Source organism: Athene noctua, chromosome 3 (assembly GCF_965140245.1).
Source record: "Athene noctua chromosome 3, bAthNoc1.hap1.1, whole genome shotgun sequence".
Classification (NCBI taxonomy): Eukaryota; Metazoa; Chordata; class Aves; order Strigiformes; family Strigidae; genus Athene; species Athene noctua.
In genome coordinates this window covers 33,563,547-33,574,969 of record NC_134039.1, presented here as the reverse complement: position 1 = coordinate 33,574,969, position 11,423 = coordinate 33,563,547, and the positions used below count along the sequence as shown (strand labels likewise).

The window sequence follows — 11,423 nt, the reverse complement described above, 5'->3', positions numbered from 1 at the left end:
GGGCCCAAAACTGAACACAGGAATCGAGGTGCGGCCTCACCAGTGCCGAGTACAGGGGTAAGATCCCTTCCCTGTCCCTGCTGGCCACGCTATTGCTGACACAAGCCAGGATGCCATTGGCCTTCTTGGCCCCCTGGGCACACTGCTGGCTCCTGTTCAGCCGGCTGTCAATCAACCCCCCCAGGTCCCTCTCTGACTGGCAGCTCTCCAGCCACTCCTCCCCAAGCCTGTAGCGCTGCTGGGGGTTGTTGTGGCCCAAGGGCAGCCCCCGGCATTTGGCCTTATTGAAACTCCTCCAGTTGGGCTCAGCCCATGGCTCCAGCCTGTCCAGGTCTCTCTGCAGAGCCTCCCTACCCTCGAGCAGATCAACACTCCCACCCAACCTGGGGTCATCTGCAAACTGACTGAGGGTGCACTCGATCCCCTCGTCTAGATCATCAATAAAGATGTTAAACAGGAGTGGCCCCAAAACCGAGCCCTGGGGGACACCACTCGTGATCAGCTGCCAACGGGATTTAACTCCATTCACCACAAGTGCTTGGGCCCGGCCATCCAGCCAGTTTTTTTACCCAGAAAAGCATGTGCCCATCCAAGCCTCAAGCAGCCAGTTTTAAGACATAATTCTTCACAGCATTGGAATTTTTTTCTCAATTAACTGTGACATCAGAGCAGGCAATGATACCTGACATACACATGTGCGAGAGGGCCAGATCCACAGTCAGTCGGGCCCACTGCAGCCACCCTGCCGGCCTGACAGAGCCCTGGGTGCCTGCCTGGGGAAGCGCCTCCCGGCCACCCAACTGATGCCCCCCCCCGGTTACCGGCCACAAGTACTGCCTAGAGGCATGAAAGCCTGGCCGTACTGTTTCTTCTGCAGCCGGGAGGAGAAAAGCTGGCCCAGCAAAGCCCGCGGAGGCCCACGCCGGACACCTCCGGTCATCAACAGCTCGGTCCCCACCCTACCCTGCACGGTCCGGCCCGCCCTCGCCCCGCCCCCTCCCATAGCCCCCGCCGCCGCGCTTCTGCCCGCCAGCGCCCAGCAACATGAGCCGCACGTGGCGGAGGGCCAATCAGGACGCAGCCAGCGCCCGGCGGCGGCCAATAAAAAAAGCGGAAAAAAGGCGGGCTTTAGGCGCCCTCGAGGAGGGGAGGGGAGGGGAGGGGAGGGGAGGGGAGGGGAGGGGAGGGGAGGGGAGGGGAGGGGAGGGGAGGGGAGGGGAGGGGAGGGGAGGCAACGAAGAGGCGGGAGAAGCCAGGCCGGAAAAGCTGGCCGTGCGCGTGCGCGACGGCGGGGACTACAAGCCCCGGCGTGCCTTGCGCTGGGTGGGCGCGGCAAGGTATGATGGGAGTTGTAGTTCCCGTGGCGCTGGGCCGGGCCATTTCGCTCGGGGCCGAGCTCTCCCCTCCCCGTCCGTGGGCGGGCGGTGCCGGCAGCGCCGCGGGGCCCCATGGCGGCGGCGGCGGAGCGGACGGATGAGCTGGTGCGGGAGTATCTGCTCTTCCGCGGCTTTACGGCCGCCCTGAAGCAGCTGGACGCGGAGATCAAGGCGGACCGAGAGAAGGGCTTCCGGGTGAGCGGCGGCCGTGTGCCCCCTCTCGTCGGGGCGCTGTGTGCGGGTTCCCCCCGGGGAGGACGCGGTCCCCGGACAGGCCGCGGGCGCCCCTGCACACACCTGCTCCCCGGGCTGGACGAGGGGAGTGGGCTGGGTGGTGGCGGGGCGGCTCGGAGCTCCCGGGCTTCCTCGCGGGGGCAGCTCGCCTGCGGGGCGGCCCTTCTCTCCCCGCCCTCCCTGGGTCGGGCGCCGGGGCCCGGCCGGTCGCGCAGGGGAGATCCCCCGCATCCTGATGGCGGGGGCCGCCGCCCGGCCCTGCCGCTGTTTGTGTAGGCGCAGCCTTCCGGCGCGGGGGGATTGGCCGGGTGAAGGCTTTCCTCCCGCTTGGCTCCGAAGCGGCGTTAGCGTAGAGCAGCAGCGGTGAGCGACGAGCTCCAGCCCCTCACTTGGCTTCCTCCCCAGCCAGCGGCTGCCGTTCCCGGCCCGGCGGTCTGCTCGGCCTGTCCGAAACCGCCGTCTACTGACCCTGCGCCCGACCTGTAAACCACCAGTGGTTTCTCAGCTTCGTGCCGAGAGGAACGGAGAAGACGCGTCTACGAGAGGGCAGCGGCTGGAGAACATCTGTTTGCGTGGTCGTGAGATTTTTATCCAGCGGCTTTACAGCTCCACTCCTTAGTTCGGATGTCTTGGGCACCAGCTACCTCGCTAGATGTGTGGATATTGGTGCAGCATTTACCAGCCTCGAAAATACAGTTTCAGCCCTTTGAGCTTTCTGTTCCTGTAGCAGCAGTTCTGGTCACTGAAGTAGTGTTTTGAACGGTCAGGTTTTTCTTTAACCAGTAGTGTAACCACTTCTTTATCACTCATAAAGCATGTTGCTTTTATTTTTAAAATATAAGCAATTTGCTAATGTTTAGAGGTCAGCAAACAGTTGATTTAATTGGAATTATGGTGTCCAAGAAGGGTCTCTCCTGCGGCCACAGACTTCCATTTCCTGTATCTGTAGGAAACAACAGAGTTAAAGGATGGGTGATGTCCTAAAACATTAACTGATGAGGGAGAATCAAACTACATATTCAGACAACTTTGGTAGTTGAGTTTTGTGTAGAGTGTAATTTTTTTTTTTTTCTTGATGCTCATCTTGTCTATCAGAAATCACTGAATTAAAGTTCTGTTCCCACACCACTACTCTGCCTTATTCATATTGCAGAAGTAACTTTCAAAGAGGCATAATGACAAAAAAAATCTGTTGCGAACTTTTATGCCAGCCTTGTTAGTAAATGATGTTATTAAAGATAAAGGCACTTCAAAAATTGCAGTACAATGGATCTTTCTTCCTCTTTCTGTTAGCTAAGTACAGTTTTTTCTATTTAGTCTAAAAATAATACTATTTTCCAGATGCTGCCTTTGAGTTTTCAACATTTAATCACATTATTCCTGTTTCTTCATTATCAGCTGACTTTTAAAAAGTGGAAAGTTTTGCTTACTTGCAAAAAAACCCCCAGCAACCGTGTTTAACAAAATGTGATCTTTTTGTCAAAAACTGTGTTCTTTTACGTTTCTTTCTTTTTTATTTGAAAGGTGCCACAGAGTGGAAGAATGCTAATACAAAATGCAGAGTGTTTCTAGGATTAGGAAAATAGTTAATACGTAAATGCTGGATTGTAGTCTTAATTGCGCAGTTAAAGCTTCTCTCAGCATTAAGTTACAGAAAGTCTCTTGTGCCGGAAGAGCCCTCACATGACCAGTCTTCCCTATTTTGCCCTCTTTAGGTGGATAAGATAGTGGACCAGCTGCAGCAGTTCGTTCAGAGCTATGATCTGCCTGCCCTGAGGGATTACTGGAGTTATCTGGACCGACGCCTTTTCAGCCGTCTCGAGGATGTGTACCGGCCAACAGTGAACAAACTGAAAACCAGCTTATTCCGGTACTACCTCGTCCATGCTGTTCAGGTAGTGTTTGATTTTTAGGCTTCTGTTTTGAAAAGATCCTGGTCTCTGAAACCAGAGCAATAAAATACCCTTGTGAGCCTCTGACAGGTCTGGTGGGTAAGGAATTTGTGTGTCATGTATCAGGAGTGTAGTAAGGAGTTTGATGCAGACTCACGTGAAAAGATTGTAATCAGGATAGAAAGCTCAGGTGAGAGGAAGTATAATTAACTGGGAGCAAGATAATCACACTTGGACATGAAGGCAGGTATCACTCAGGATGGTTGTGCTGCTAGCTCAGCCTCTGTTAGTAACCTGGGTACTGGGAGAGACCACAAGGTTTGTAAAGATGTCCTTATGGGGCACTGCCATGAGAACAGAGGAGGACAAGAGCAGTGCTCAGAGCAATCTTCCTAAATTGAAGAAACAGGCAGAAGAAGGCCTTAAGCACCTGTACATAGGTCGTGGTAGTTAACTGCTCCAGTGTAGAATAATGAACAATTGAGCACGCAGCAGCAGTGCAAGGAAGGACCTTACTGCAGTACTGGCTATCAACAGGCAGGATTGTCTGTATTATTTCCACTCTAACCTGCTGGCAGGGCTCAGCCAGTCCTTCAGGCACCACAGTTCTTAAAGCATCAAGGGAGTTGTTGAGTCCAGAAGAAAAAAAGGTGACTTGAAGTTGGTGGAGCTGAGGTTTAGTTTGAGAGAGGGGAGAAGTGGGCTTCAAGTCTGTACAAGGTAATGTGAGAGAGAAAATGAATGAATGTTTTTTGTTTGATTTTGAATAAAACAGAAAATAATGAGCTTCAAATGGAGCAGGCCTCTTGTTGAAGCCCTAAGAAAGTCAATGGAATGTATTACACAGGGTGGGCTTTAGCAAACAGACAATACCTGTCAGGAATTCATGTTTCATTTCTTACCATTTAGAAGCAATGTTTCCTCCTTGATTCCATTCCCTGACTGAAAAATCTTTAATGATGGGTGTTAGTGGAGGAGTCAAAATCTAATGCATACTTCTGCAAGTGCATTTTTTTTACATTTTTGTTTTGCCCAGTGCTTACCCTGAGGTGTGACTGTCCTGTCTGAATAATGTATCAGATAGAAACCTTTTCAGGCTACATCTGCTGTAGACTTGAGTAATTTGAAGTATACTTTGGTCCTGTGTTTGAATGCTCATGGTTTGGGTCAGTGCACAAACTACACTGGTTTAGCTGGAAATCAGTGTGATTAGTTCAGTTTGCCTCAGCCTTTAAACAATACTGTGATGACTAGAAAGAAGGTTATGTTAAGTGTCTTTGTTTGCTTCTCCTAGTGTATTTGAGATTTTTTTTGCTCTGCATCTGTTAACTCCAACCACTTGCTCTGTTGGGTGGTGAAAGTAGTTGTTGGTATGTTAGTAACACAGAGCGAATGTTCCTAGAACCGATGTGGTGGCATTAATGGAAGTGTGAGCCCTGTTCTTGCTGTGTTTCAGACCTGCCGCAATGACAAGGCACAGGAGTTTTTCCTCAAGCAGGCTTCTGAGCTCCAGAACCAGGCAGAGTGGAAAGATTGGTTTGTCCTGCCCTTCCTTCCTGCTCCAGACTCCAACCCCACCTTTGCCACCTATTTCTCACGCCAGTGGACAGATACATTTATTGTGTCTCTGCACAACTTCCTGAGCGTCTTATTTCAGTGTATGCATATCCTTTTTAAAACTAATAGTTAAATCTCCCTTGCCCTGTTATGCTTACTATTAACAGCAGTGCCAAGAATATAGTATTACAGAACTTGCTGCTTTCAGGTGATTGCTTAGGGCCATCTTAATAGGAAGGTGGTGTTTACCAGAGGATGTTGGAATAGTTACTGTTCAATTATCTGATGATATGTTATATTCCCTGGGCACAAACGATTGTGGTTGTTGCTAATGCTGAACTCATCCCTATGCTAGTGACTAGAAATCTTGTGCAGATCTCATTCTGAACTGTTTCTTCAGTGTACACTAATGCAGTAACATAACCTGTCTTGTCCTCCACTTCTGACATGTAAAAAGGAAGACTCTAAAAATCCTTGTAAAACTCATGTGAAATAGTTTGTGCAACAGTAAAGTACAAAGCAAGTACAAAGTTGGCTTCGATAACTAAGCTGTTACTAGCCTTCTGGCCTTGCACATGCTTCTTGCTGGTAATATGGACTGTACCGCTTTGCTGTCTTAGAGGCAAATGGCTGGTATGGAGTGCTGGCTTTTAGAATTAAGCCAGGTGTATTAGAGTTCTTGCCTTGGTTTTCTTTAACATTCTTCACCGGTTCCAGTCATTTTGAACTTTGAAGCTGAATGTCTCAGGAGCAGTCTCATACAAGAAGAAAATGAATCGTTGCGGCATAAGGTCAGAACTGAAGTCACCTTATAATTGCTGACTGTATGAGGCTGTGAGTTTTGTAAAATTGGTTCCATCAATTCAAGAAAATTGTAACTGTTCAGTTCAGTGCACTTACTTCAGTGCAGATTCTTCTGTAAGTCCTTTGTGGTTTATCTTTTAACTGTCTCCAGCAAACTTAGGGTTGTGATGATATTGTCAAATGTCTGTTCAGGGTATTACTGTCCCTTTGTGGGCGGTGACTGTCCCTCTCCCTGGGCTATCTGATAGGTGGCTGGATACTGTGCAAAATCCTTTCCTGCTACACTTCAAAGTCAAGACAAGCTGAAACTAGTGGCAGGTTAAGGACATATATGGCCGACTTTGCATGGAAACTTGTGAATGTTGTTTAGTCACTTCCAGATTTTACCTGATAGAGTAATAGAAATGGGCAATAACTTCTGGCAAAGAAGCACAAACTGTTACTTATGAAACAGCCGCTTCACTGTGGTTGAAGTGCACTTAAAGCAATTCACATCAGCTAATGGAAATGTTGTGAATGTTGGTTTCCCAACTCTAGACCTTACAGTAAACTGTAAGAAGGCTGACTGGTTCAGACAAAATGACACCCAGCTCCATGTCTTGTTTTTGATATAGCAGCAGCAGATGCATAGAGAGAGGGTGTAAGAATATATAACATGGGTTAGTCCTTTCCCAATGTAATTTCCTATTAGAGATATTTGGGAAATCTACAGTTTAAGAACTTTCTAAACTACAGATCACCTGTGGGTGATCACATACGAGTGGGAAGCCTTATTCATGTAAGCAGGACTTTGGTTTCACTTCCTCAAACACACCAAGTAAAAGCTCTCTGTATGAATACTTCAGTAAAGTAAGTTTTGTGCTTTATCTTCTGTGTTACAAAATACTATGTTGTATGTTGTGCTCCATTTCAACTGTTTTGGTAGCTGATCAACACTGTTAATTTGCCCTAAAAATAGAATAATTGATTTCAAAAAGGAGGGTTTTTTCAAAAGAAAAGTGAGGTTTGTCACTGTGTACTATATGGAGTCAGTAGATTAGGCAGACTTTGACAGGAGGGCTCTGTAAAGATGGTCTGTGAATAGGAACAACAGGATAAGGTATATTTTGAAAGAGCTCTCATTTCCTCCAATTTTTCTATTCTGTACTTTTAGTCAAAGCTGGTTTTGTTTGTGGTATGTTGATTGATGTCACTTACAGACTGGATAAGCATTCTGTGGCAGATAGGCAGAGATAAAACTTGACTTTCCTTTTTTGGAGAACTGGTCAGAAAAGGAAGCAGCTACCTCTGGAATACCATTTAAAAAATTAGTGTGGATAAATACTGAATTCGATGCTAGTTGAGATTAAGTAGTGATTCTGATTTCACTGTTGAAACAATGCAAATACATGAATAACAAGCTGGATTTCTAAAGCTCCTTTTTCTTGTAATTTCTTTACCTAAACATTGCGATAAAAGGAAAAAGAAGAATTATATCCGAAAAATGAATGTATGGAAACAGAAAAGCCTGAGGAACAATTCATGTGAACAAGAGTCTGAGGCATAAACCACAGCTGTCACAGAAAGCTGCATCCTGAGGTTCCTCTCTGCCAAGGGGGAAGAAGAAAATTGTCTCTTTCTTCACTATATGGAGATAAATCTCCATATAGTTGTGCTTGGGAGCGAGCTGGGCAGGGTGTGGAGCTGGATTTCAGGGTGACCTGATGGCATCGGCCTCTGTTCTGCCAGCTCACCAAACCCTTGGCTATGGGAAGAGGGGGCCTACAAGAAAACTGGAGAGGGACTTCTTATGAGGGCATGTAGTGACAGAACAATGGGTAATACCTTTAAACTGAAAGAGGGTAGGTTTAAGTTGGATATAAGGAAGAAATTCTTTACTATGAGGGTGGTGAGACACTGGAACAGGTTGCCCAGAAGCTGTGGATGCCCTCTGCCTGGCAGTGTTCAAGGCCAGGTTGGATGGGGCCTTGAGCAACCTGGTCTTGTGGAAGGTGTCCCTGCCCATGGCAGGGGGGGGTTGGAACTAGGTGATTTTTAAGGTCCCTTCCAACCCAAACCATTCTATGATTCTGTGAAGATTACCTTCTAGGCTCAGTGCCCATACATCCCTACTGCCAGTCACATGCATTGCCTTGGCCTTGAACTGCCTGCATGGAGTGGCTGATCAGCTCTGTCCTGGCTGGCCCTTGTTTCACAGCACCATTAATATCCCTACAGCAACAGTTCAAGGAGAGGTGTGGAGGGTTTTAAGTAGGCTCCAGTTTCATGCATGTCAAGTACTGATTGTTTTGACTACTTGGACTAATGTGCTCAGTCAGTCAGAGACTTTATTCCCTCCCCTCCCTTATAGGGCTGTTGAAATAAAAGGAGTAAACTTCAGCAAGTGGGAAGGAGGTGAATCTCAGTGACCCTCTGTTTACTTGGCTCTCTTCTCTTGTAGCTGTTTGCTTTGCAAGCAGAATCCTCCCGCATAAAGAAAGAGGAACTGGAGGTGGAACAAGCAGCTGTGCATCACAAGTTGCCTGCATATGTGGCCAACATGGATCGACTAGGGGACTCGGAGCTGTGAGTGCCTGCAGGGGAAGAGCCGGGGACAGGCTCTGTTGCTTTTATTGGGTCAGGAAGGCCCATGCAGGATCATTACATTGTTCCCTGCCCTGAGAATCAATGCAGAAAGATATCCAGGCAGAAGTTCTGGTGACCTAAGTGGGTTTAATGGAGGAATTCATGATGGGCATCTCTCCCACCATTTGGGAGAGAGATTCTTGCCAATTGGTGAGAGGTCAAGCACACGTGGAAGTGATTCTGCTCTGCTCTCAGCATTATACCAAGGTGTTCTGGGCAGCCTGAGCACTGGTAGCAGTGCAGTACCCTGCAGCATTACTCAAATGAAATGGATTGCCCCTTGACTCCTATTTACTTTAGAGCCTTTGGTGCAGTAGGGGAGTGCCTGGTGTTGTTTTGTAGACACTGTTACTGTATGACCCAAAGGGGTCGTTATGGAGAGATTCTTGCTTTCTTTTGCGAAGTCAAGGATAAAGGAGTTTTTCTTTTGTGAGGCTCAGTTTTGCACAGAATTCCCCATAAACTTGCTGCAGTTAGTGTTTTATGGCTACATCTATTGTATTCCTACCTGGAAATTAGGCAACATCCACAGTGATACAGCTTGTGTAACTGTTAATTAAACTTTTACTTTTCCCCCAGTACGCAATCATAGAAAGCAAGTCTGTGTGTTTGAATTATTGAGAGGTTTTTTTTCTTACTTTAAAAGGATCTGAAAGCAGACATAGCTTAGCCACAAGGTATTAATAATGTTGCTGGGGCTTTGACTTTCTCATGTGCTTCTTTCACTTCTATTCAGACAGGAGGGGGAATTGATCAAATTATCCTGTTGACAGTGACAAATAGAAGTTCTAGCAGAGACCACACACAAAATCCTTGTTTTAGTCTAAAAGCTGTTTGATTAAATAGACTTATGTGTCTGGTGAGCTATCTTGATAACTGCTCTGTACTCTGCACAGGGCAGGCTACAGAGTTTAATTTGAGATTGTTTTGTTTAACTGCTCTGTGGAAAGCCCTGATGTTCATCTGTACACACGGGGGAGAGTGACATGAGGCATGGGGTAATCTATTCCTATATTAATTTTTTTTCCATTTGTCTTAGAAATGGCATTTCTTGTGTGTGCGACTTGACTCTTAGTTTGGAGACCAGTCTGGTTGCTGTTTTCATGCCTCTGCTCAACCCAAAGCCCAACTTTGGTAGAACAGTTCCTTTCTAGAAGAGAGGATAGACACAGTGAAGATAACTGTATTCCTCTTCCCCAGGATGCTGCTCTGCTGTAAGAGGAAGCTGTAGTGGCATGAGGTCAGACAGTTATGTTCTGGGAAGCAACTGCTGCTTTTGGCATTGTGGGCTGAGAAGGGAGGTGTGTGTAATCACAGAAATGGATCTAAACTTTATTTCCTTTAGGTCCCATTTTTGAGATAGAGGGCTTGTGCTTTAAAATTGCTGAACATGACTTGCTGAATATCTTAAGGGTGTTCAGTGAAACACTGGATAGTGAATGCCTCTCGAAGTAGGTCTGGTTTATGCCTTGAATTGGGAATTGCAGCTAAACAGTTGTTTTTTTTTTTTAATCTGGATTCCCTTGCCTTTCCCTTGGGATCTTCCTAAACTAACCTAGATAGAATGGAAGGAGTTTGAGGTGGCCCTGCAGGGGATTCAGCAACAGTTGAGCCCACCGTCTCGGTGGCACCTCTGAGAAGTGAGCTTTCGTTACAGCCTTTATAATGATCTGCTCCAGGCACTAACAGGATGTTTTAAAACCGTTTCAGTGGGTAGTGGTCCACTGGCCTGGAATGGAGTATCTGTCCTCCAGTGGTTTAAACAGCTGGCATTTTGCTTGTTGGGTGGTCTTTGATCAGGTTGTCTGGCTACACTTTTGTATTCTGTTTGGTCGTTTTGGTTTTTGTTAGGGTTTTTTTGTTTGGTTTTTTTATTAGTGATATGACCTGCAGCCAGAGGAGTACTGCACATTCTCTTCAGTCTCGGGGAGGCTTTCTGTCCTCTTTTCTCTCCCAAAACAAAAAAGGCCCTTCCAGACCAGTCCATCCAAGTGGGGCTTCTTCAACACAGACTGGCAGTATGCTGCTAGGGAAGAAAGAACCAGCAAATCACCAGGTAATTCTCAACTGTGTTTGTTGAAAGATGCTCAGTATCCAAGGAGTTAACTTGCAGCACAGCACTGCTCCAGGCTTTTGCTTTCACCTGAAAAAATGAGATGTCCTTTCCTTCCTTGCACGTGTATGCTGGGCCTGAATGTAGCACAAGAACAGCTGCTGTTGTGTGGGGCCTTGTGGAGCCTTTGCAGGTGATTGGTTTCTTTGCTGCATCTTTTGCTCTTTGTTCTGCAGCCCAGCACAAACATAAATTTGCCAAATCATTCCTCTGCCTTCCAGAGTGCCAAAGGAAAAGAAGGAACAGTCATCTGTAAGGATGGGAAGAGCCACTTCAGTGGGTTTGTAGCAGGCGAGTCAAGTTCCCTGCAGCAGCGGCAGAAGCGCTTTCAAGAACATGGGAAGGAAAGGAAGGAACTGCTGTCGAAAGGGACCTTCCAGGTACCAGGCAACACTGAAGGGCTGGGAACTGGAAGGCTGGTGTTTCTGGAGTTGGTTGTGCTAGGTGGTAAAACAAGCCCAAGTATGCCTGTTAAACTTCTGAACTGCTACTCAGATAAAACTATATCAAAGATTAGTCTCTGGTTAGTTAATCAACTCCTTCCACACTCAGTTTATTTCTGTGTCCCTGTTGATGTTTCAAATGGAAGAAGAGTCATCTTTTGTCATCTTTTCAACAGTCTGGTCCTGGATGTGTTTCATCCACCTGAATAGTTATGTTCACATACTTTGTTATAATCCCAGTTCCTTAGTGGCAATTGGCTCACCCATCCTGTCCCAAGTGAATTCTCCTCTGTGGATTCTTACACTGGTTTGTGCAGGCTCTGTGTGGAACAGATAAAAGTTGTTAGAAAGTTTTCCTGGATAGGAGTGGAAACATCCT

At 47.0% G+C, this 11,423-nt stretch overlaps 1 protein-coding gene across 2 annotated transcripts in view; it reads left to right on the top strand.

Annotated features, from left to right (window-relative positions):
• The first annotated feature begins 1,425 nt into the window (after window positions 1-1,425).
• Window positions 1,426-11,423, top strand: part of WDR91 (WD repeat domain 91) — a 20,988-nt gene continuing 10,990 nt past the window's right edge. For both annotated transcript variants that reach the window (XM_074902647.1, XM_074902646.1), the window contains exons 1-7: window positions 1,426-1,571; window positions 3,326-3,505; window positions 4,959-5,166; window positions 5,768-5,850; window positions 8,304-8,428; window positions 10,367-10,544; window positions 10,823-10,981. In XM_074902647.1, coding sequence (XP_074758748.1) covers window positions 1,449-1,571; window positions 3,326-3,505; window positions 4,959-5,166; window positions 5,768-5,850; window positions 8,304-8,428; window positions 10,367-10,544; window positions 10,823-10,981 — 1,056 coding nt within the window. In that variant the 5' untranslated portion in view covers window positions 1,426-1,448. The remainder of the gene's footprint in view (window positions 1,572-3,325; window positions 3,506-4,958; window positions 5,167-5,767; window positions 5,851-8,303; window positions 8,429-10,366; window positions 10,545-10,822; window positions 10,982-11,423) is intronic.